This window comes from Neolamprologus brichardi, chromosome 17 (genome assembly GCF_056152115.1).
Source record: "Neolamprologus brichardi isolate AB-2024 chromosome 17, ASM5615211v1, whole genome shotgun sequence".
Classification (NCBI taxonomy): domain Eukaryota; kingdom Metazoa; phylum Chordata; class Actinopteri; order Cichliformes; family Cichlidae; genus Neolamprologus; species Neolamprologus brichardi.
The window spans coordinates 21169971-21197134 of record NC_142120.1 but is presented as its reverse complement, the minus strand read 5'-3'; the positions used below and the strand labels follow the sequence as shown (position 1 = coordinate 21197134).

Sequence of the window (27164 nt, the reverse complement as noted above, 5' to 3'; positions counted from 1 at the left end):
GTCTACTAAGAACAGAAAGCTGAGGCTACAATTCACACAGTCTCAACAAAAGATTAGAAAAATGTTGCCGGGTCGGATTTCGTCTCAAATTTTGCTGCATTTTGATGGTATAAACAACACAAGTGCATGAATCCATCCTACCTTGTATCAACGGTTCTGGAGTAAAGGTTATGGGGATATTTTCTTGGTGCTCTTTGGGCCCCATAGTAGCAACTGAGCATCATTTAAACCTCACAGCCTACTGTACCTGAGTATTTTTGCTGACCTTTATGAGCACAGTTATAACCATCAAATCATCTCAAACTAGTTTCTTGAACATGCCAACAAGTTCACTGTCCTGAAATGACCTCCACAGTCACCATTCCAACAGAAAACCTTTGGGATGTGGTGGAACAAGATGGAAGTGTAGCATGATGGCTTCATGTCAATATGGACCAAAATCCCCGAGGTATGTTTCCAGCATCTTGTTAAATCTGTGCTATCAATAATAAACTCTTTACCTCTTTAAAGCAAGGACAACCCCTGAAGCTCTTTTCTAAACTGAGCGGCTTCTGTCATATTTCAGGTGTGCTTATCTACTGAGTGTGAGTCAGAAGTTGGTGATGGTGGTCTGTCTATGTAGCTACACAGAAACCGTTCTAATGGTTGTCAAACCACATATTTATATATATATATTGAATTGTCAAAACTCTTCATTAAAGGTAGAGAGGAAGTCATCAATGTTATCTTTGTAGGACAAAGAGATACGGCAGCTCAAAGCAAAAGGAGGTAAAACCTGGTATTAGCAAGGTGTTCCTAATAAAGTGTCTGGTGAGTATATACAGTGTATATTTTTTTTTAGAGATGACCTCTCCATTTGGCAAGTTCTCACTATTTTGAGGAGCTGGGCCCAGTGGAGCCTTTGTGGGGGATGATAACCTGACCGTGTTCTGTTCTGCCTCTGTGGAGACCTCAAGGACAACCTGACTGCTTGTTGTCTAGTTCGGAATAACTTCACTGTGTTCCCCTGTATGGAGTAGCTGTGGGAAAGTGCACAAAGGTAAATCTCTGTGAAAGAATAAACTTCAGAATGTGGAAGGTCATACCCGATGTAACACCTGTGCTCGTCTCTGTTCTCCTTGAAGCGCTTCCCTAATAATTTATTTATCCATTTTAAACTTTAGATCTATGCCTACTGAAATATTATTTCTGCATGAGGAGAACCTGGTCTCACAAGATTTCAATAAGACTAGTCCGAAGGTCAAATTCAGACGAGAAAGTCTGGGGGGGTCATGTTTATTTACTGTATGTCAGATCAGATTTACCCATTACTGTGCTGAACTGAAAATATAACTTTGATGAACATTTGAAAGAAACCTTGAATATATTCATCTAAGTTCCAGTTAGATTTCACAGGACTGCCTACACTAGTCTCTAACATTAAAGAAAACCCATTATTCTTTTCTTTATTTCTCGTCATGCATTCTTCTCTTAAAATGCCAAATTAAAACTCTGACAACTGCCTGGAATGAAAAAGACAATGTTGAGTGAAACTTGAGTGTAAGTTTTATTTCCAGGGGAGCAATTACACCGACACACCTCTGAAGAGACAAAAACAAATCACAAACTCATTAGGCGAAGTCAGAACACCTGCCTGATCACTTCACTTCACACAGAGAAAGACAATTACACTGTGACTGGAAAGAATCCCCCAGAGAAGAACTGCTTAGAGGCTGAAGATTCCACTGGTTTGAGAACTAATATTATATCACAACTTTAAGTGACGGTAAAATATTAGCGTGACAGGAAGATATCAGTCTTTTGGTCTGCTTGATTTATTGACTTATTTACCAGGGACGAGTCTTTCATGTTGCTGTGGAGGACTTTTAGCCCACTCTTCTTTGTTTTACTATTTTAATTCACCCACAATGTCCAAATCTATTAATGTCCCTTACATGGTTTACTTGAAGTAGCTCACAACGCCAAATGAAAATGTAACTTCATATTTTGTGTGAATGGCGATTCCTTCTTTTGTGAAAGAGTATACATAGTCCTAGAGTGTGAGTGCTAAGTGGTTCTAATTAATCTACAGCCTGACGACTACATCCTACATAAGGAGCCAAGATGGCTGCCACCTGCAGAGGATCATTCACTTCCCCATCTCCCAGCCTGTCACTCCAGTGTTTGTTGTAACCTGTGAAGTTTGATCTGAAGGAGTGAACAGCCGTGACCTGCTTATGTTGGAGCTGTGTTTAGTAGATTATCTCAGGCTGTATCTGCACACAACTTTGTTTGCTAGTTAGTTATTTTGTCCTTAGCTCACCTCGACACTAATTCACACTCCTGTGTTTGCAAATCTGCTGAATAATAAATACAACATCTATTTTTAATTGAAAAGTTGTTTTTGTGGCAGGTTGAGACTAGGATGCCATTTCATGTTGTGTCTCAACGTCCTAGATGGGACCTAGGAAAATGTATTGGATGCCATCATCACTTTTAATGTAAGTTTTTTTAAAAAAAAAAGCTAAATATAATAACAGATACTCATGAGAAAAATGCATGTCAGTTAAAAGCACAGAGAAAATTATCTGGCAGGTGTTTGGATTTTTCCCCATAATGCAGATGAGCTATATGTAGTTTCACAGAGTCGTGAATAAGTGAAGAATTTTAGGCACAACTGCAGTGATCTCATGCACGCCAACCTGGGTGCTGCACCACAAATTAAGTTCAACATATCCGGGTATCTTTCTGGTGTCTAAATCTACTCACCCTAACATCGGCAATCAGGATACGTGGTTACATGAAACTCCCTAAGATAATCTGAGGGTTTCTCTATCTGATTACAGTACAAGACGTTTACAGGGCAGGGATAGCTCAGTGTGTAGAGTGGTTGCCCCAAGGGCGTAGATTTGGCATGGACGGAAGGGACATGTCCCCACCAATATTCAGTGATTATTGAATTGTCCCCACCAATAATTTGATCTCTCTGAGTAAAGAAAAACAAAACTGATAGAAATAAAAAAAAAAAGCGATCTGTCAATGTCTCATTCACCTAGCGGTGCAGAAAGAGTTGAATTACGTTCTCTACTGGAGTCCTATATCATGTGACAAATATGGCCAATGTGATTGGCTGAGCCTTTCAGGGAGCTCTGTTTAGTTTTAGCAGCGGCAATCCTGCACTGCGAGGAGGAGAGGAGGATGGCAGCAAAAAGAACCTGAATATAAGAAAGTGTTTTTCAAAGAAACCTGTAAGTCACTTAAAGTCAAGTTCACTCATAAAATCTGTCCATCATAATAACTTTACAGGCTATGCAAGGCAAAAGGAAAAGGAAAAAAAAAAGAAACAGGGCAGGGTTCGGTGGTTGACTCATCCGTCCCCACCAATGCCAAAACCAAATCTACGCCCTTGGGTTGCCCCATGATCGGAAGGTCGGGGGTTCAAATCCACTGAATGGCTACCCTGTGGTACCCCTGAGCAAGGTACCGTCCCTACACACTGCTCCCCAGTGCGCCTGCTTAGTGGCTGCCCACTGCTTCACTGAGTGAATGGGTCAAATGTAGAGAGAGTAATTTCCCCACGGCGATCAATAAAGTATACATTATTAATATTATCTACGTGAAAACGGTTTTAGATTTATCTGCTCATCCACAGCCTCGGTGCTGAAGAATAAACATCAAACAGAATTCAAATGCAGCCTTGGACTAGGCTACGTGTGAAATGTAGTAAAATGTGATATAAAATAAAACAAGTGCCCTGATATGGATCACATACTGTTACTAATACATTTAAAAAAATGTCTGCAGCCAGTGGGGGAAAAATGAATACAGTTTTGTCTTACATTACCGATGCTCATCGAGAAGACTCTAAACACCAATGACAAACTTTCGACACTACTAAGCATACACAGAAGGATTCAGGATTAATGAGGTTATTTTCTGGAGATTTGATAGGTTAAAGGTGGTGATGGAGGTTTGGTCTACAGTATAAGCCAACATGTTGAAGTGAACCACCTTCACGGTACAGAAAATTCTGGGTTAACCCTGAAGATACTTGGATAAGAGGAAACCCTGCTTGTCAGTGCAGACTCTTGTTCACAAGGATCAGCCAATCAGAAAGAAGCATCCTTGAAAGGTAGACATGTTACAGAACAAGCACTAAGGGGCTGCACCAAGGTCAGGTATAAAATAAAGCTCATTTTGATGTGAAAATCATGCAAAGCTACTCTAACAGCATCCGAGGATACAAATAAGGAGTGTGACCAGTCACCTTCAGAGATTATGATACACTTTACCCACCATGTCTGAGACCTCACAGGGTTAAACACCAACACACACACAGACCTCGTGTTCCAGCTGGTTACTGGCCTGAATCATCTAAAGTAAAGCCAAAAAGGTGAACATTTCTTTCACACTATAAAGTATCTGTGCGCGCGTGTGTGTGTGTGTGTAGATGTGCGTGTACCTGACCTAAATTGTCAGCAAACCAAACTTTCATCTCAATACAGTGAGCTCAACTGGCAGCAAAATAATATTGTGGACTATAACACTGTGTGCGTGTGCGTGCATTCAGTGTGAGCACAGAGTGAGTGATGCAGGGACAATTACATCATTCAGCGACCTGGGAAATCATTTTAGAGATGCTCCACTTAAGAGCAAGCTCCAGCACATGCACACACACACAGACACACACACAGGTTGGCTAACTTCCACATTACTGCTGACTGTAGCATTAAAGTCCTTCTTAGGCGACAGCTGCCAAACACTGCGCACTCGAGTGTATTTATGACATCGAGTGTGTTTACCCAGATAACACTACCAGGTTATTAATCATGTAAAACATTAAGTAATACTCTGTGCTGTCCTCCTGCTACTACATCTATTTTGCCACCTGCACAATGAAAATAACTTCCTAATGTTGCATTTTCTCCATATAATCAACCACCCAGATGGCTTAGCTCCCATTAACGAGCTCCCTTTGTATGTGGATGTGTTTTAACAGTTTGCACAGGATGTTTTATGTCCTAAAGCTCCATCTTTCTTCTGAAATATTTTTCCCCCGGATCAAACGCCTACTCCGATGGTAAACATGGCTCTTCACCATCTGCTCTGTATGTCTGCCCATGTGTCTGTATGTCTGACGTTCCAGTCTAAATATCATATAGAAATTAGAAAACTACCCTGTCAGTCTGATTTTAAATTAAACATTTTAAAGTACCCAATAAAGACACATGACCTCAGTCTGATAATTAAAAACAGGACTGTGGTGCTGCCATTGTTGACCTGCAGACAGATGACCATCAGAAGTTCCATGGGTAGAATATTCTTTAATCAGACTGAGCCAAGTGAAGCTCTCATTACAGCTAGCTTATTATCGCTTATGATTATTCTTTTTCCACTATAGTCATGAAGGATAAATTCCCCAGTCATTCATATTTACAGCAGACTGTAGACTGTTGGGTATAAAATATGGACATAGCCACCCTCACATTTAGACTAAACAATCAAAATTAGTCACATGTCACCTTTTGGATATAGAGGTTACCACAGTTAGATAAGAGGATTGATCGCTAAATTATCAGCTAGTTAGCTCGATTAGCAAACTGTCTCCATAAAGTGTGTGTGTTTTTTAAGTGTTTGGAATTATAATGGGATCAAATGGGCATTGATTGCTTTTAAAACATGCCCTTAACATAACAACTGTTTTTGGCACTTTCACAATTAATATTTGACTTGTTGGGGAGGGATTTAGAGTCAGGCACACCAAACCTGACTCCATTTTGTCCAGTTATGGTTACTGGTTCTCAGGGAACATTGTATAAGAATGCAGCTGGAGGAGGCATATGGACAGTGCATTATTTTAATGCAGAGAACTGTGGTTGCATGTTGTTACAGATGTGTATTTATGCTCCTTTTTTCATTTAACCAGACTCCAATCATTAATCAATGTGTCAAACTGCTTGGCGGCCACGTTGTACTGGCGCTAGATTAAAGGCCAGATGATGAAGTTATGACAATTCCTCTTAATGGAGACATAAATGTGCAAATGTCATGGGAATCCATTTAACTGTAGTCGAGATATTTGACCCGTAACAGCAAATGTCAACCTCACATTAAACCCCAGAACCGTAAATGTCTGAACCATATTTCATGAAAATCCATCAGGAAGAATCTGAATCTCAGTCTGAAGCAACGTATTGGACACAAAGGCTGAAACTCTGCAGCACAATTTTAGCTCAGTTTCAGATTCTTTGTTTGCATATTCCTAAAATAATTGGCAGAAGAATAATAATTACAAAGCAAGAAAGGGAAGTAACAGGGGTTAATGGGGGCCTAGCAGTCTATTGTCGCCCCTGAAACCTCAACCACATAATCCATCGATGGCTGCAGACGCATAACAGCATAAGATTCATTTAAAAGCAGATCATTTTTGAGCCATTCAGATGGTTAATTTACAAAGTAACCTCCGCAGGACATGATTAATATTCCAGAGGGATGTAGGCACTAAAATATTAGCAGCTTTTTATTTTTTTTGTCTGAGTCACATCACAACAGGTTATTTCGAATAAAAAACAACAACAACAACAAAAAAAACTATATATGAATGAAATGGAGGTGTTCATTTATATGAAGGCACATTTCTGTGGGACAGCAGCTTTAAAATGCTCATCATAATTCACGTCGGCAGTAATGACACCCGGTTACGCCAATCGGAGGTCACTAAAATCAATATTGAATCGGTGTGCAACTTTGCCAAAACAATGTCGGACTCTGTAGTTTTCTCTGGTCCCCTCCCCAATCAGACCAGGAGTGACATGTTTAGCCGCATGTTCTCCTTAAATTGCTGGCTGTCTGAGTGGTGTCCCAGAAACGATGTGGGCTTCATAGATAATTGGCAAACCTTCTGGAGGAAACCTGGTCTTGTTAGGAGAGATGGCATCCATCCCACTTTGGATGGAGCAGCTCTCATTTCTAGAAATATGGACAAATTTATTAAACCCCTCAAAACATGACTATCCAGAGTTGGGACCAGGAAGCAGAGTTGCAGTCTTACACGCCTCTCTGCAGCTTCTCTCCTCCTGCTACCCCCCCAAAAACCCATCTCCATAGAGACTGTGTCTGCTTCCAAAAAGACAAAAAACAAACTAAAAACCAGCAACAAACAACTTAAACATTTACAAAGAAAGAACAATACAGTATCCACATCTGAACCAAAGAGTAAAACAGTGAAATGTGGATTATTAAATATTAGGTCTCTCTCTTCCAAGTCTCTGTTAGTACATGACTTAATAAATGATCAACAAATTGATTTACTCTGCCTTACAGAAACCTGGTTGCAGCAGGATGATTATGTTAGCTTAAATGAATCAACACCCCCGAGTCATTCTAACTACCAGAAATCTCGAAGCACAGGTCGAGGGGGCGGTGTGGCAGCAATTTTTCACACCAGTCTATTAATTAATGAAAGACCAAGACAGACTTTTAATTCATTTGAAAGCCTGATGCTTAACATTATCCACCCCAGCTGTGAAACTCAGAAACCAGTCTTACTTGTTATCATCTATCGTCCACCTGGGCCTTACACAGAGTTTCTGTCTGATTTCTCAGACTTTATATCTGATTTAGTTCTGAGCTCAGATAAAATAATTATTGTGGGTGATTTTAACATCCATGTAGATGCTAAAAATGACAGCCTCAACATGGCATTTAATCTGTTGTTAGACTCAATTGGTTTCTCTCAAAATGTAAAAGAACCCACCCACCACTTTAATCACACTCTAGATCTGGTTTTAACATATGGCATAGAAACTGAACATTTAACAGTGTTTCCTGAAAACCCTCTCCTGTCTGATCATTTCTTGATAAAATTTACATTTACAATAATTGATTACGCAGCAGTGGAGAGTGGACTTTATCAAAGTAGATGTCTTTCTGAAAGCGCTGTAACTAAGTTTAAGAATATAATCCAGCCACTGTTATCATCGTCAATGCCCTGTACCAACACAGAGCAGAGCAGCTATCTGAACGCTACCCCAACAGAGGTCGATTATCTTGTTAATAATTTCACCTCCTCACTACGTACGACTCTGGATACTGTAGCTCCAGTGAAAACTAAGGTCTCTAATCAGAAGTACATGACCCCGTGGTATAATTCTCAAACACGTACCCTCAAGCAGACGACTCGTAATCTGGAGAGGAAATGGCGTGTCACAAATTTAGAGGATCATCATTTAGCCTGGAGAAATAGTTTGTTGCTTTATAAGAAAGCCCTCCGCAAAGCCAGAACAGCTTACTATTCGTCACTGATTGAAGAAAATAAGAACAACCCCAGGTTTCTCTTCAGCACTGTAGCCAGGCTGACAAAAAGCCAGAGCTCTTTTGAGCCAACCATCCCTTTAACGTTAACTAGTGATGACTTCATGAACTTCTTCACAAATAAAATTTTTATCATTAGAGAAAAAATTACCAATAATCATCCCACAGATGTAATATTATCTACAGCTACTTGTAGTTCCATTGATGTTAAGTTAGACTCTTTTTTTCCAATCGATCTTTCTGAGTTAACGTCAATAATTACTTCCTCCAAACCATCAACGTGTCTTTTAGACCCCATTCCTACAAAACTGCTCAAAGAAGTCCTGCCATTGATTAATTCTTCGATCTTATATATGATCAACCTATCTCTAATAATCGGCTATGTACCACAGGCCTTCAAGGTGGCTGCAGTTAAACCTTTACTCAAAAAGCCATCTCTAGACCCAGCAGTCTTAGCTAATTATAGGCCAATCTCCAACCTTCCTTTCATATCAAAAATCCTTGAAAGAGTAGTTGTCAAACAGCTAACAGATCATCTGCAGAGGAATGGTTTATTTGAAGAGTTTCAGTCAGGTTTCAGAGCTCATCACAGCACAGAAACAGCTTTAGTGAAGGTTACAAATGATCTTCTTATGGCCTCTGACAGTGGACTCATCTCTGTGCTTGTCCTTCTTGACCTTAGTGCAGCATTCGATACTGTTGACCATAATATTCTATTAGAGCGATTAGAACATGCTGTAGGTATTACAGGTATTGCACTGCAGTGGTTTGTATCATATCTATCTAATAGACTCCAATTTGTGCATGTAAATGGAGAGTCCTCTTCACACACTGAGGTTAATTATGGAGTTCCACAGGGTTCAGTGCTAGGACCAATTCTGTTTACATTATACATGCTTCCCCTAGGCAGCATCATTAGAAGACATAGCATACATTTTCACTGCTATGCAGATGACACCCAGCTCTATCTGTCCATGAAGCCAGATAACACACACCAATTAGTTAAACTGCAGGAATGTCTTAAAGACATAAAGACTTGGATGGCCACTAACTTTCTGCTTCTCAACTCAGATAAAACTGAGGTCATTGTACTCGGCGCTGAAAAGCTTAGAAATTTGGTATCTAACCAGATTCTTACTCTGGATGGCATTACCTTGGCCTCCAGTAACACTGTGAGGAACCTTGGAGTCATTTTTGACCAGGATATGTCCTTCAACGCACATATTAAACAAATATGTAAGACTGCGTTCTTCCATTTGCGCAACATCTCTAAAATTAGAAATATCCTGTCTCAGAGTGACGCTGAAAAACTAGTTCATGCATTTATTACTTCCAGGCTGGACTACTGCAATTCATTATTATCAGGATGTCCAAAAAACTCACTGAAAAGCCTTCAGTTAATCCAAAATGCTGCAGCAAGAGTACTGACAGGGACTAGAAAGAGAGAGCATATTTCTCCTGTTTTGGCTTCCCTTCATTGGCTTCCTGTTAAATCCAGAATTGAATTCAAAATCCTGCTCCTCACATACAAGGTCTTAAATAATCAGGCCCCATCTTATCTTAATGACCTTGTAGTACCATATCACCCTATTAGAGCACTTCGCTCTCGCTCTGCAGGCCTACTTGTTGTTCCTAGAGTATTTAAAAGTAGAATGGGAGGCAGAGCCTTCAGTTTTCAGGCCCCTCTTCTGTGGAACCAGCTTCCAGTTTGGATTCGGGAGACAGACACTATCTCTACTTTTAAGATTAGGCTTAAAACTTTCCTTTTTGCTAAAGCATATAGTTAGGGCTGGACCAGGTGACCCTGAATCCTCCCTTAGTTATGCTGCAATAGATGTAGGCTGCCGGGGGATTCCCATGATGCATTGAGTTTTTCCTTTCCAGTCACCTTTCTCACTCACTATGTATTAACAGACCTCTCTGTATTGAATCGTATCTGTTATTAATCTCTGTCTCTCTTCCACAGCATGTCTTTATCCTGTCTTCCTTCTCTCACCCCAACCGGTCGCAGCAGATGGCCGCCCCTCCCTGAGCCTGGTTCTGCCGGAGGTTTCTTCCTGTTAAAAGGGAGTTTTTCCTTCCCACTGTCGCCAAAGTGCTTGCTCATAGGGGGTCATATGATTGTTGGGCTTTTCTCTGTATCTATGAAGCGCCTTGAGGCGACATTTGTTGTGATTTGGCGCTATATAAATAAAATTGAATTGAATTGAATTGAATTGAATTAAAATGAACAAGCAACAAACAAAGTTTAGCTTCACGTGTTTTTTTGCAGATCAGTAGGAACGTGTTCAGCTTCGTGTTGTAAGTGCAAGTAAGTTGATAACTGTCAGTTAGAAAAGAAAGAAACTTCTTTCTCTGTATGTAGGCTCAAACTTCAGGGTTGGATTCAGAACTACTCTTTGGTGTATGTTTGGCATGATCAAATGTTAATGCATTCAATGATCCACTCATATGAGAGTAAAAGTGAAATGGAAACCTGGTTATGGGCCTGAATCTTTTGGTTTTTTGGTGAATGATTGCAAGCAATTGCGTCAACCAACTGGTTGGTTTAGCTTCCAACACCCTCTACCTCTGAGCAACCACTTTGGACCACAGCTCAGTCAGGTCACCTAGTGGGAGGCAACCTATCTCCAAACATTGGCATTCAGACTCGGACTGACTACAGTTACTCTTAGAGAATGGAGTTTTGCAAATTCTGGGTATCTGATTTAAAACTGTAGGCTCAACGTGTTCAAATCTGACTGGCTCAATGTGGATTCTTACTGTGAACAGTTGGGGTTGTTAATTTTGTTAATTTTTGTTAATGTTAATTTTTGATATGCATTTCTATGTATGTAAACAGCAACAGAGTTGCATTAGAAGACAACAAATGTGCAATTTTAATGTGTCATATTCTATGACAAACAAACTGCATGCAATTGGTAAGTTGACACCTTTGAATGACACACTGACAGGAGGTGATTCTGACGTATTGCCTTTTTATCCTCTTGATGCACCAAAGTCATTTTGAACATTGCAGCTGGTGAGTGCTGCTGACCTGGTCCCTGTTTTCAAGGCAGCTATTTCATAGTCTCGTTGTGCTTCAGCCAGCGACTGTTTTCCCTACTGTGACTATTGCATAGGAGAACTGATTTTAAAAGTACCATCTTCTCGTCTTTGAAAGGATCTTTCATTAGCACGTGGCTAAAATGCAACCCAGTCCCAACCCTACCTCTCAGTGGTTCTTTGGCGACCTGGTAGACAGTAAGAGGTTCGTGTACCTATGAAATGAGGTCAGATGAGCTCTCTCTCCTGGCAATTATTGCAGCATTTTGATTCAAAACAGGTTTTTAATTAATACCCGGGCATGGGGAGGAAGATCACATACATGTGATCTCCATATGGGATTAAAAACCAGTGAATAGAGCATGAAATATTAAAAAGTCACCCCTGGAGGGATTAATCCTGCATAAATGTAGATTTATCTGGCACTTTTCTACCTAAGAGAATGAAGCATTTCCAGACTGCTTCCAAAATGTGAGAAAATGCCACAGTGGTGTTGTAGTGAGGAGAGAAAATGGGTGCCATTTGGTTCACTGTAAACAACCGAACTTTAAAAGACAAGGCTAGAACTGAGAAACACAGATAATGGAAAGGGCATGCTGTAAGTCCAGAAATATTTTGCGGCATGTCGTGATTATTATTTAGAAAAATGCACATGTCAGAGATTAGCAAGGATTCATCTATTGTTTAGATCCAATCACATTTTCAACTGGATGGAGTAGAAATGGTTTCATTTTGTGCTTTTTGTTTTTTGTTTTGCTTTTTTTACGACTCCTATTATCATCAGCTCCCTGCTGTCCTGTGCAGAGCTCCAGCATCTGTTTCTATTTAATTTGCAGTTTGAAATTTAATTTTGCAGATCTTGTTAAGGACACAGAGGGAACGCAGGAGCCAGCAGCATGTGACTGGAGAGAGCTGGAGCCAAAAGGAATGACAGAGAAAAAGAAAGCATAGAAGCAAATGGATCAATAAAAGACAAGAGAGGTCATTAACGGTACTGGGGAGGTCATCAAACTTAATCTTTACTGATGAAAAGGTTTGGGTAACTCTTTGAAAATATTAAAAACACTGAATGTGTTCATTCAAAAAGTGGTCCTTTGTTCAGATTTAACAGAAGGAAAGTTTGTCTTTTGTCCCCCCAAACAGTGATTGAAACTAATGAACAGATGTTAGCTGCCAACAGATGAATTTTTGTTCCACTTGGTTTCAGACTGATGTCACCAGAAGTCGCATTCTCTGCAGAGTCTCCATCACTGTACATTTGGGATGATGCAAATTTTTTGCTCAGTTAAATTTTTGACATTAGTTTGAGACATCTCTACATGTTGCATCGTTTGAGGCAAACACGTGACTACTGGTGGCTTTTTGAATAATCACCTTCCACCTAAAATGAGTCCTTTACACACCTATTTTATCCATAGATGGCTTCCAGTCTCACATGTAGCACCAAGTTTGACACAAGTGTTAAATGAAACAGTCTGCGAGTGTATTTGTACCTGTTTTTGTTGCTGGAGATCCAGTCAGAGATGTAGGCAACGGCTTGACGGTGACACTGTTTGTTTCCAAAGCTACAAGCTAACATGATAAGCTCTCTCTGCAACTCCCTGAATAGACATAGAGAAGAAAAAATGCTCAAAGAAACATCTTATGGACAATAGGTTCTTGTCTGGACACAGAACATCACTCAGATGTAGCACAGAGATTATTCCAGAAAATTTTCAGACTGGTTTAGCCTAACACTTAAACTTTTATCATGTCTCAAATTGCATTCTTGCATTTTCTATTTGGAGTGCATACCATGAGATTCTAGATGGCAGCATAATACTTGCTAGCTAGCAGTAGCTGATTTTTTAAAGGTCACAGCACTCTGTGCTTAATAACTTTGTGGAGGGTGACTGGTGGTTCTTTATGTTAAATTTATGGTCTGAGATTTCCAGGTTTGAGTCATAGAAGGTAGATATTACTTTGTCTGAACTCCATTGTCAGCAAAAAAAATCCCCCTAAAATCAACACGTTTAACCATTAATGATTTGCAGTCTAGCTAACAAACATCAAGCTAAGCTAAACCACGACTTTCGCCTCTGTCCACACTGGACATAGATACGGCTGACTTCTGATTCATTAGTTTGAGTTAAGTAACCCAAGAATCTGACATGAATAATTCTGCTCAACGATGTGACAGGAAAGAGAATAAGCAGGCTGCTAGAATGCTGAACTACGTTTTGTTTTCTGTTTCAATGATGCGACGGTGTTTCTCAGTCAAAGAACAAATGTTGTTAAAGGGGCACTGCCGTCCACTGACTGACTGAGTGTTGTTAGTGCAATAACACCAACAGGAATGTCTGTGTGCTGCATACTCAGTCTGGTAGGATGCTTGCAGGACGTTGCCCTCTGTGCCGGGGCCATTCGTTGGCCAACCCATCTGATGGTACCGCGATGCAACCTGCTTCAGCACGTAGTCCTGTTAGCACACACAATGATAAGAGACTGTTTATTCTGCTAACAAGAAGCAGTTAGTGGTTAATTGATCGATTAAGATTGTGACTGATTGGTTGTTTACACTGAACAGCCTGTATTCGTCTGTGCGGTCCAGCAGTTTGTCCAGCTGGTAGAGCGCTCGGCTGGCAGCGTGCCATGGAAGGAAGGACATCTCCTCTGGCAGATAGCCAATCAGCTGCAAAGGAACACCCTGTGGAAGGTACCCCGCCCTGAGGAGAGATGATGTGGATAAAAAGGGAGTAGTGGGAAAAGTGTTAAGGCAAAAACATCTTGGTAAAGAGGAGACAGTTATTCTTAAAATTCTCAAAACATGAAACAAATGGAAAAGACATTAAAGACTTTAAAGGTACAGTCAGTCATTTTTTTAAGTTCATTGAAAATAAAATAAACTTTAAAAATTTTAACTTGTGTCTAGACCGTGCTTTATCATCTAAGAAGAGCTGCCTTCATCACAGAAGTGAAAGCACAAAGAAAACAGACAACTCTTGAAATGAAGTCAGATCTCTAACACATGAAAATGTGCATAAACATGCTTACTTATTCACAACACTGTCACAATTAATTATTGCCAAGAGATTAGACATGGGATCCTCCCGTCTCCAGAAAACTGACAACGAGCTGGCGAAACAACAGCAGCAGCTGGTTACAAGTTACATCAGCTAATGTTAGACTTGAGTGTCTTAAAAATAACACTTTTCTTCTGTCAAACAGTTTGATTAAATTTTCATGTTGAGTGAGTTTATTATGTTTGATCCACTTTGAAGAAAGTTGAACTAAAACCAGCTAACAGCTCTAACAGCAGCTCTGCTGTATTTTCTACTGCATTCTACTAATCCAGGTCTATTTATGATTAAGGAAAAAGTAAAGAAAAGCTAGTCTTCATTAGCAACTACGAGGGAGACTATGTTCGCACAACAGTTGAGATCTTTTTAAAGTCTGGTAAGAACGTTTTGTCATTCTTTGGAGGAATTTTTTATGGTCATTTTTGGAGATTTTAATATCTCAGAGCAACAGCCAACACAAATCCTCTCTCTGGTTATTCATATTTTTGAGGTCTTTTTTTGTGTCTTTTCCCCTAACAGGGACACATCATGAATATTTCCAGGAACTAAATTAAGACATGAATTATTTGTTGTTTTTGGACACACTTGCCATTCCGTACGGAATCTTTGATATCAGTATTTCTGTAGATTTTCAGGACACACAGAGGACCCTTGAGCTAATGTAAAGATAGATTTAATGAAGATTTGATCTTTAACCCTCATTGTTTAACCCTCAACCTAAAAAGCACCACTTTAGGAACACATTAACAAAAACATGGCCTCTAACCTGAGCTATTTAGCAGCCCCGGTTACATCCACTGCCTCATCAATATTAACGAGCTTCTTTTGTGCATTTATTAACATTCATGATGCTTTTTGGTGAGGGGTGGGCACCTCACCTGTTTCCTGCACTGACCTGCGCTCACGCCCACAGCTCATGAATATTAATGAGGCAGGGTGGTGGAGGACACAAAGTGAACTCAGAAGTATTGTTAGGGGTTTTTTTTGTTTTTGATTCTGATTATTGATGTTCAGTGAGAGAGCCCAGCCTGACGCCGAACAGTGACCTTTACAGAGGATGTCAATCACAGTGTCTGACTCATACACACAAGAGGAGGTGAAGAAAGTGAATGTTCTTTTATTGAAATACTGCTTTTTTTTTTTTGGTAGGCTTTTCAGAGGCAGACAGACAAGATGACAGGGGCAGACTCCACAGAAAGTCAATCTGTTTGAGATAAGACTCGCTAAGTCTCTGAGCTGCCAAGGAAAGTCTGAATTCCAGACCATCATATTTCCATAATCTGCCTCATTTCCAACCCGACCAGCCTCCACACATTCATCTCCATTCCCATCATGCACCTGGCCTCTGGGACATTACCATAATCCATCCAGCCTGCACACACTTCCTGTTTACCACGCTGCAAAAACACTGACGGGACTCGACATGAAGGCAGAGAGAGATTGCAGTCACCATGGCAATTCCAGCTGGACATTTATCTGTTTTCTTATTTGTTTATTTGTCATTGTTTTCTAAACATCATCCATCAGCTATCAGTCCACATCAGCTCTGAGACTCGTTCGTGTCACACGTCACTGATGCTGCATGTGATCCATCATCAAAGCGACAACTGTCAAAATAATAAAAGGGTCAAAAAAATCTACCTCAGCAGCTTTTATATGAAGTTTAATATGAGGTCAGGTATTTTTTCTACTGCCAAACACTGTAAACCTTGCACATCTGGCAGAGAGATTTCATTCTTATGTAAATTAATAAATTATTCATAACACAAAGGTCTCCTTACATGCGTCAACAAACTTAGCCCCACAAAAGTTTAACTGCACACTCCACTGAAAACTGCACAAAACTAAAAACAAAGAAATCAACTGAAGATAGAACCAAATATTACACAAGTGGAACATTTCCTTTACTGATTTTTTTTATATTTAGATGAGCAGAGTGATAATGAAAAACATTACAGACTGTATATATAAGATGGAAGTTGCTACCATGAAATCCCCTGATGGCTCATGGCCTTCTTTGTGAACCCTCAACCTGAGAAATGTGTCACAAAACCACAAAAAGACTTAAAAACTGAAGATAACTGGATGCCCATTGCTTGAAGACTTACCAACCACATGGTAAGATAGGTCCTGCTTGATTTCCTGTTTGCTTAAATATTACATAAGCACTTTGGACCATAAAACCTATCAGAGAAAAAAAAAAATAGTTCAAAGACTGAAGACTGAGCTAAAGGGTTGTTTTCTTTAGAAAAACTTCTTTAGAACTGAACATGGGCGTCCTTCTATTGGTCATAAAAATGAATGCAGGTTGAACTCATCACTTATGAGCATGCTTAAATCTGTTTGGTAAATATGAGGTGACAGCTAAAATTTTACTGCAAGATAAGTGAAGAAAGAACAGAGTGGATGTGCAACTGTGAAGGGTGTTAAGGAGGAGTGCGTGAAAAGTAAGTTACTTTTAGAGGACACGACTGGTCGACAATACCAAGATTGTTATAGGATTATTAGATGTTGCTGGTGATGCGGCCTAATGCAGTGGCTTACATCCTCAATAAAACTGCCAGAGTTGAATACAAGGACCTCAGTAAGCAGACTTCAGCTTTGATTACCTAGTTAATCTCTCTTTTGTAAGGACTCTACAGTTTTGATTGCATGACTCTCGTGACCACTCTTTGTTCATCAGGACAAACAGTCACCTTTCAGCACCTTCTCTTTTCTGTCTATATTGTGTCTGCAATGAACACTGGAATCTCTAGGAAATGCTAGCAGGGCTTTAAATTTTAGTGTAGTTGTGAAATGAAGTGAAGCGATTATAGATTTTCAATTTTTGCTCTCAGTTACAGTCTCCCTCGCTCTCTCTCTGTTGCACCCAGGGTTGTCGTCTTAACGAGCTCATTAACTCGTTAACATCGTTAAGGGCCAGTTAATTGTTTGTCCATTAGCCATTAGCAAGGCTCAGTGGAGAGCTAACGAGGGACTGGTGCACACATATAAGAGAGGCAACATCCATCACTGTTTAAGCGTACACTCACTGAGGCATTTATTACTGCTAAACTAGCCTGATACACACACACACACACACAAACACGCACGCACACACGCACACACACACACACAAACACACGCACGCACACACACACCTTCATACAGTCGTGCTGCCTCCTATTTGTAGTTAGTGCTGGGTGGATTACTCAGGCTTTGGTCAATTGAAGTGTGAGCAGCAGAAGAAGAATCAGCACGACTGAAATTAATTCTGAGATTAAAGAATCAATTCAGTGAGCAGCTCTCAGAAAAAGGCTGAAATAACATCTTCATAAATAAGACGCATTTCTCAGTCTGCTAAATGAGCAGAGCTGGCAGTTTCTTTTTTTGCCTTCAGTGCGATAAAACAGATCTCAGTGGTTTTTTTGTGACTCAGAAGTGATCAGTGGCCTGGCAGCTGATTTGTTTGTGACCTGAAGAGTTTATCACAGTTTAATAATTTCTGGCTTTCATTTCGATCAGTACGAGCACTACACTCCCCGAAATAATCAGTTGATGCCACGATAAGGTGGAGAAATAAATCCCTGAGCTAGGAATCAAACTGTGGAAGAGGTACTATAAACTGCACATACCCAGCCTTCTTTTACCTCACCTCACCATCACTGGATATGAAGTACAGGCAGCAGATTCAACACAAGCTGTGCCTTCTATGTTATCAAATTAAAGAGGATGATTCTGAATTTCCCTTAGATGATGTGCAGGAATACGTTTTCTTGGTCTATATGCATGGATTACACATTTCTTTCCAGTAATGTCCCAAATGAATCAGAGGCAGCCCACAAGAAGATACCGTGGATCAAACACAGGGATGCACTAGATTGGTTATTATGTTAGTTATGTCACATAAATGTATGAGCTGTATGGATATAAAGTGGAATGTTACAGAACTTTATTTAAATCAGACATTTAATGATAATGAGAAAAGCCTTCAGGCAGTATAAAAGATGTAAGTAATTTCCCTTCTGATTTCCAAAACGTGATGCACATTTCAAATAAATAAATAAATAAAATACAGCTGTGGTCTGAAGAAGGCTGAATACACTCATCAGGAGCATCAAATATATACATACACCCACTTAAATCCTTTACTAAGTGCAGCCAAAGCCTGCCATGAACTGGAAACTGCTGGAACACCAGCGTCACTGTTCACAGTGAAGTGTGTTTTACATCTCCATGGACTGAGCACCGTGAGGCTTTCAAAGCTAAGAACACAGGACTAATTGTCCAGCATGGCGGTGGTAGCAAGACAGATTAATGAAGTTGGAGGATTGCCTCTAAATTCTTTAACTTCACCTAAAATTAACAGGTAGATGGACACAGTTTGGTGTTCTAACAGGACAAATACACAACAAAACTGGTTTTGGAAAGGATACAGCAGGCTAACATTGCGCTACTGGAATGGCCTTCCCAAAGTCCTGACCTCAACCCTGCTTTTGACTATGCTTAAAAGTCAGATCTATGCCGATGAACCAAGAAGCTGTCAGGAAGAACGGCCAAATACGCAGCCAGAATTATGCCAGAACCTCCTTGATGGCTAACAAAAACATCTGTTTGAGGTGCCACTTGCTAACATACATTTAACCAAATATTAGTGAGGGTATATCTACTGTATATACTGTATCTGAGTATGTATGTGCATTTCTGACCCTATGTGGATCAGAAAAAAATTGAAAATAAATTCAAACTTGTGCACCCAGTTGTTGTTTTTCAAAGTCATTAAAAATGTATGCTCTGCAATCATCCCACCCTGGAAAACCAGTTCAAAGAAGTCATTAAAAATCCAAAATTACCCTGACATTCATGCCCATGATGGATGTAAACTTCTGTCCACACCTGTAAGTGTTCGTTGTGTGATTTGGCTACATTTTATGAAATACATTTGATGTTTTTTATCCACTCACATGCAGCCCTGACAATATGATGTATATGATTTGATTGCGTATTATCGAAGTAAAACTAAGGAAGCGAGAATCAAATCCTGTGTTTTGAGCTAATGATAACTTTCTACATATTCATAAGAAAAAATGTCTTTAGCCCACTTTAAGTTGGAAAAAGTTCCTGTAATGCTCTTAGTGTCTTCTAGATGTCTTTGCTCCTGAAATAAAGAAGCGAGAAAATCCGTGAAGCAGATGTTGAGCTCAGAAAGCACGTTTGGAAAATGACTAAGCCTCAAAAAAGAATGTGTGAGACCTACAGTTAATGTTTCACATATAGCAGAAGGCTTCTTTTAGGATTAATAGCATCTCAGAGAAACTTTGCCAACAGGATGTGTATCAAAGTGTTTCCTGTCCTCAAAAAGTTTAACTCTTAAAAAATAAATGTTGCATAGAAAAATACTTTTTGTGGGAGGACTAAAAAAACAAAACAAAAAGTTCATCGGGTTAAAAAACAAACTAATTCTTTTCTTTTTAATGTTGCGTGGTTGTGCTACTGCAGATCCAGGGTGAAGTAAGAGTACGCTGCTATCAGTGTGCATATTCATGGATCTGTAGTTTCTTTTTCGGTACAGATGGAAACCTCCTGCTGAGCTCCCAACTCAACACACACACACACACACACACACTCCTGAGCAGAAGACGACAGCGCAGTCGTCTCTGGATGTTGCTCATTCAACATGACAGAGGACAGATGGCTGAGAGAGGGAAGGGAAGATACAGAAAGAAAAAAAGGAGCCGGGGTAGATTGAGTTATAGGCTTGGTGTCAGAGTAGATTTTGGTTACAGTGCTCAAAAAGCTTCAGGCTGAAAACATCACCATGAGAAACGACTCACTCAGCCTCCCCCCGCCTCCGCCCTTGCCGTGGCTGCTGATCGCTCGTTCATCACCGAGTTCCCGTCTGCCTTTGCTTATTTTTCAAATTCTTTGCACACTGTCTGTACGCAACTTCTTTGAATTCAGAAATCTGGACGGACCCAGGTGTGTGTGAGGCAATTCAGCTCCTACCCTGACCCATTCACAGCCACACTGTAGCACCAGGGGACACACCGGCAGCTCTGAGGAGACTTTGCATGAATTCCAAAAAGCAAAAATAGTGCAGTAGTAACATCAAAGAGATACTGGACTAAATGCCAGCTGCTCAGATGGCTCATTTTAGTAATTATAAACAAATGATGGAGCTCAAATCATCCAACTTTTCACAATAATAAAACAATTCTGGCACCTGAACTTAATTAATTTCAATGAAATGCAGGTGAACTCTGAAATTCTCAGAAAGCTGTATGATCCTGGAGTGCTTGTAGGAATAACTGGATAGGAACTGTGGCTGAATAGTGTAGTGGTAAGACTACAAATCTTTGGAGTAGGAGTCACAAGTTTGATTCCCAACCGGTATCCAGTAAGGGTCTTGACTAGACCCCCCATGCTAAAACCAAGCCTTGGGATGGCGCGGCTATGTGTGCAACCTGTCCATAGCTCGGACACAAGTATGCCGCTACATATTGTACTCTGTATGATTGTGTATGCAAAATAAAGTTTGTTTGGAGGAAATGGTTGTGGTTGGTTTTCACCGACCACCACTCAATGAAAAACAGATCCTCTCTCTAAGACTCAAAAAAAAGGTGTTGTTTTAGCAAAACCAAAGTTTACTGGAAAGCTGTTGGAGACACACACCAAGCATGCTATATGTGGGAAGTAACTGATGATAAGAATTCAGGGGAGAACATAAAACATCACACTGGATACAGGATTGAGGAGAACCATCTAGTACAAGGCAGTGTTGCTAATCCCAGAGCCGCAGAGCTGCACTTCTCCATGTGCTGGTGGAAGTGTGTGTGTGCTGGTAAAGCTCTGTCCTGAACTCGTCTGTATAAAGAGTCATGGGCCTCAACTGAACTCACATTATACAGAATAAACCTCTGTATACACGGCCAACTAAATCGAAGTCTATACCCGGCGGCAAAACAAAACACCTACTCAAATCTGAAACACATCTGTTGATGTTCAAAATTTCCATCTGTTTGACAGAAGACGACAAACCGTCAGTCCTGTGCAAGAAAAGCCCTTCACCTTATAGGAAAAACACAGAAGCAGATACCAGAGATCTGCCTGGCTCTATCCTCTGTGTCCACATGCTTTTATGTCTTGAAGTCAGAGTGAAAGATGAGCCAATAAGTAAGAAAGAGACTGAGAAAAGGGTTAGAACCTCTCCTACTTCTGCCACTGCGGTATATCATAGCAAACTAGAAAAATTTGCATTTCCTGCGAAAATGCAGTGTGGATGCTTTAAAGCTGAAGCTGTCTGCAAAAACTAGCTGAAAAAGCTGAAAAGTCGCAGAAATTGTAAAAACTTTGCATAAGCAAAGGAATTTTGCTAAAAAGTAATAACTTAGCAGAACTGCAATATCTTAGAGGAAACATAATACTTGGCAGAAATACAATAGCATAGCAGAACTTGGCAGAAATATTGTAACTTACCAGAAACATGGTAACTTCTCAAATATACAAGAATTTAGGAGAAATAGTATAAGATAACAGAAAGAATATATTTAGCCAAAAATACTTAAACATTACAGAAACACTATGATTTAGAAAAATAGTACAACATAGCAGAAATACTGTGATTTACCAGAGACACTGTGATGAACTATGAATATTGTAATTTTAAATTAATACTTTGTTTTAGCACAAATAGTATAATTTGACAGAAATACTATGTTTCAGCACAAATACTCTGGTTTAGCACAAATATTATAACATAGCAGAAATACAATTATATAGCAGAAATGCTATATTTAGAAAGAAAAATATAATATAGTAGAAATACTATGATTTAGCAGAAATACTGTAATCAGCACATATACTGTAACATGACAGAAATTCCTCCACTTAGTAGTAATACTATAACATAACACAAATGTTATGATTTGGCACAAAAACCATGATTTGGCAAAAATACTATGATTTCGCAGAAATACTATGATTGAGCAGAAGTACTAAGATGTAGTAAAAGTACTTTGATTTAACAGAAATACAATTATGGTGGAGTAATACTTTAAAATGGGAGAAATATTGATACACACACACATACACAGAGCCTAAAGGGAACAGTATTTGTGCCATGGAGTGTTAACAAGAATGTGAGGTCCATATTAGAAAAGCTGGTAAAATCATAAAAGTTTGCAGAATTGTAATAAATGATGAATATGAATTACTGGTCTGTGATAGTGTATTAATTTGTAGGGAAAAAAACATGTTGACCAAGGTGGAATCGAACCAACGATCTTTGGCTTGAAGACCCGTGTCACTACCAACTGCGCCACTGGGAAAGAGAGTGGGCGCCTGGAAAACAGGGTGATGGGCAGTCAGAATTAGATCGCGGTGAGAGGCGAAAAACGCAGTTTTTTGGAGTTACAAAACGTCGTGTAACTGAAAAACTAGGTGGACTAGAAGCATAATTGTTGTACTGGGTGAATCAGCGGACTTTGGTGTACTTTGACTGCGATTTTCATTGCTCTTTGTACAACCGTCGCTGAGATATGACGAGAGAAGATACGGAAGACCTCAGATAGCCATGCAGGCCCTGATTTGTAAATTTGAATGAATCAGTCCTCACAGAGGATTGGCTGCCTGGGGACCTGGCAGTAATATACAGAAATAGTATGATTAAGCATAAATACTACATTTAGTAGAAATACTATGTTTTAGCACAAATACTATAAAAAGCAGAAATACTATAATTTAGCAGAAATACTATATTAAGCAGAAATACTATAATTTAGCAGAAATACTATATTAAGCAGAAATACTATAAAAAGCAGAATTACTATAAAAAGCAGAAATACTATAAGTAAGCAGAAATACTATAATTTAGCAGAAATACTATATTAAGCAGAAATACTATAATTTAGCAGAAATATTATATTAAGCAGAAATACTATAATTTAGCAGAAATACTATAATTTAGCAGAAATACTATATTAAGCAGAAATACTATAATTTAGCAGAAATACTATATTAAGCAGAAATAGTACAAAAAGCAGTAATAGTATAAAAAGCAGAAATACTATAATTTAGCACAAATACTATAAAAAGCAGAAATATTATAAAAAGCAGAAATGCTATGATTTAGCAGAAATACTATATTAAGCAGAAATAGTACAAAAAGCACTAATACTATAAAAAGCAGAAATACTATAATTTAGAAATACTATAACACACACAGAAAGAGAGAGAAGCAACTTTGTAGATCAGTCAAGCAGCCTGGGAGCTGCTGGATTTGAATCCACCAATCAGAGAGGCTGTGTTCATTTTCCCGCCAAAACAGGTGCAGCCGTTTTTACACACACAGCAGAGAGACAGGATTTTTGCAGTCTATTTCTCATTGTGACGACTACCCTCCAAACAAATGGCTATAATTTCCTAACCGTAGGGGCTAGAACGATCATTCTTACACCGTTTTGTTCAGAAGAGATGGGGGAATCTTCAAGTGTTCACAATTTATCATTAAAATATGAATTATTAAAGATATTTGACTTCTAATGCACCATAACTGAGTAGAGGCGAAGCGAAAACTGCCTTGACTTGCCCTCAAACAATACTTTCTAACTCTAAATCTGTTTGGAGCATCGATATCATTCTTTCACCGTAAGAGACAGCAGGATTTGGTGAACAACCATGGCAATTTTCAGGTCTTTGTGGAAATCCAAAAAAAAGATATGACGAGAGAAAAAAGTGGTTCATTTCCAGAGTTTGAAATCTGAAGAAATCTGAGCGAAGGACGAATTTTCTACCCTCAAACAAGTCTAACTCATCTCTGAACGGTAATAGGTGAGAAGGAATTTCTTGAATTGTGAGCGTCAGGAGAGTCTGAAGATATATTGGCACAAGCCTCATGTCTTAACTTCGCTTCATTAAGGAGATATGGCGATTCGAATATGCCTCTCATTAGAGAAATCCAGCGGTGATTTTGAACAAACTCTCCATTGACTTTCTATGGAGAGTTTTCAGAGTTTGTGTTGGTCTGAGGACATTTGCCAAAATTCTATAAATTCCACAACAATGATAGTGACATTTTCTGAAAGCCAGCAAAAATACCTACGTTTTGATGTATAATTTGTGGGGGTTGAGTGAAAATTGAGCAAGTAGCAAGAAGTTGTTCGGACATGAAGAGAAGACTGTGAAACCTACAGTGTCTCACTTAGAACCAACTGCATAGATACCATAACAACGCATGTATTTTGTGAAAAATCACAAAGATGAAACTCAAAACTTGAAGAGGGATAAGATGAAAATGGTAACAGATATGAAAAAGCTGAATCATACATGAATAGCCCAATGATTTGCGAACATTTTAAAGTTTGAATGGTTGTTCTAGGTGAAAGTATGAGGAAGTAGTTAAGTTTCAAAAACAAGCAAGTTTTAGCAGAATTGCGGAAGTTTTCCATTCATTTCAATGGGACAAATTAAAGGAAAAAAGCTTAATATTTTAAAAAGTATAATAGCAAAAAATAGCAAAAGTCATAGCCCACATTAGCAGAAATAGCAGAATAGTTTAAAATTTGAATGGTGAAAATCGGCTGAAAATTGTGGAAGTAGTTAAGTGCCAAACAACGTACAAAAATTGGCAACTAGAATAATAACTAGAACTAGAAAAATTTGCATTTCCTGCGAAAATGCAGTGTGGATGCTTTAAAGCTGAAGCTGTCTGCAAAAACTAGCTGAAAAAGCTGAAAAGTTGCAGAAATTGTAAAAAATTTGCAGAAGCAAAGGAACTTTGCTAAAAAGTAATAACTTAGAGGAAACATAATACTTGGCAGAAATACAATAGCGTAGCAGAACTTGGCAGAAATATTGTAACTTAGCAGAAACATGATAACTTCTCAAATATACAAGAATTTAGGAGAAATAGTATAAGATAACAGAAAGAATATATTTAGCCAAAAATACTTAAACATTACAGAAACACTATGATTTAGAAAAATAGTACAACATAGCAGAAATACTGTGATTTACCAGAGACACTGTGATGAACTATGAATATTGTAATTTTGAATTAATAGTATGTTTTAGCACAAATACTATAATTTGACAGAAATATTATCATTTGGCAGAAATACTATGTTTCAGCACAAATACTCTGGTTTAACACAAATATTATAACATAGCAGAAATACAATTATATAGCAGAAATGCTATATTTAGAAAGAAAAATATAATATAGTAGAAATACTATGTTTTAGCACAAATACTATAATTTGACAGAAATACTATCATTTGGCAGAAATACTATGTTTCAGCACAAATACTCTGGTTTAGCACAAATATTATAACATAGCAGAAATACAATTATATAGCAGAAATGCTATATTTAGAAAGAAAAATATAATATAGTAGAAATACTATGATTTAGCAGAAATACTGTAATCAGCACATATACTGTAACATGACAGAAATTCCTCCACTTAGTAGTAATACTATAACATAACACAAATGTTATGATTTGGCACAAAAACCAGGATTTGGCAAAAATACTATGATTTAGCAGAAATACTATGATTGAGCAGAAGTACTAAGATGTAGTAAAAGTACTTTGATTTAACAGAAATACAATTATGGAGGAGTAATACTTTAAAATGGGAGAAATATTGATACACACACACACATACACAGAGCCTAAAGGGAACAGTATTTGTGCCATTGAGTGTTAACAAGAATGTGAGGGCCATATTAGAAAAGCTGGTAAAATCATAAAAGTTTGCAGAATTGTAATAAATGATGAATATGAATTACTGGTCTGTGATAGTGTATTAATTTGTAGGGAAAAAACATGTTGACCTAGGTGGAATCGAACCTACGCCCTTTGGCTTGTAGACCCATGTCACTACCAACTGCGCCACTGGGAAAGAGACCGGGTACTTGGAAAACAGGGTCATGAGCAGTCAGAATTAGATCGCGGTGAGAGGCGAAAAATGCCGATTTTTGGAGTTACAAAACGTCGTGTAACTCAAAAATAGGTGGACTAGAAGCATAATTCTTGTACTGGGTGAATCAGCGTACTTTGGTGTACTTTGACTGCGATTTTCATTGCTCTTTGTACAACCGTCGCGGAGATATGACGAGAGAAGAAACGGCAGAACTCAGATATGATTGGCTGGCTGGGAAGCCATGCAGGCCCTGATATGTAAATTTCAGGGCTAAATGTCTCAGTCCTCACAGAGGATTGGCCGCCTGGGGACCTGGCAGTAATATATAGAAATAGTATGATTAAGCATAAATACTACATTTAGTAGAAATATTATGTTTTAGCACAAATAGTATAAAAAGCAGAAATACTATAATTTAGCAGAAATACTATAAAAAGCAGAAATACTACAATTTAGCAGAAATACTATAAAAAGCAGAAATACTATAATTTAGCAGAAATACTATATTAAGCAGAAATAGTACAAAAAGCAGTAATAGTATAAAAAGCAGAAATACTATAATTTAGCACAAATACTATAAAAAGCAGAAATATTATAAAAAGCAGAAATGCTATGATTTAGCAGAAATACTATATTAAGCAGAAATAGTACAAAAAGCAGTAATACTATAAAAAGCAGAAATACTATAATTTAGAAATACTATAACACACACAGAAAGAGAGAGAAGCAACTTTGTAGATCAGTCAAGCAGCCTGGGAGCTGCTGGATTTGAATCCACCAATCAGAGAGGCTGTGTTCATTTTCCCGCCAAAACAGGTGCAGCCGTTTTTACACACGCAGCAGAGAGACAGGATTTTTGCAGTCT

The 27164-nt window shown here is 38.8% G+C and overlaps 1 protein-coding gene across 2 annotated transcripts in view; it reads right to left on the bottom strand.

Moving 5' to 3' along the window:
• The window catches only part of LOC102788275 (thyrotropin-releasing hormone-degrading ectoenzyme-like), a 267187-nt gene that overhangs the window by 18347 nt on the left and 221676 nt on the right, over positions 1-27164 (bottom strand). For both annotated transcript variants that reach the window (XM_006781006.2, XM_087830568.1), the window contains exons 14-16: positions 13895-14042; positions 13692-13795; positions 12831-12938 (exon numbers count right to left, since the gene is read on the bottom strand). In XM_006781006.2, coding sequence (XP_006781069.2) covers positions 12831-12938; positions 13692-13795; positions 13895-14042 — 360 coding nt within the window. The remainder of the gene's footprint in view (positions 1-12830; positions 12939-13691; positions 13796-13894; positions 14043-27164) is intronic.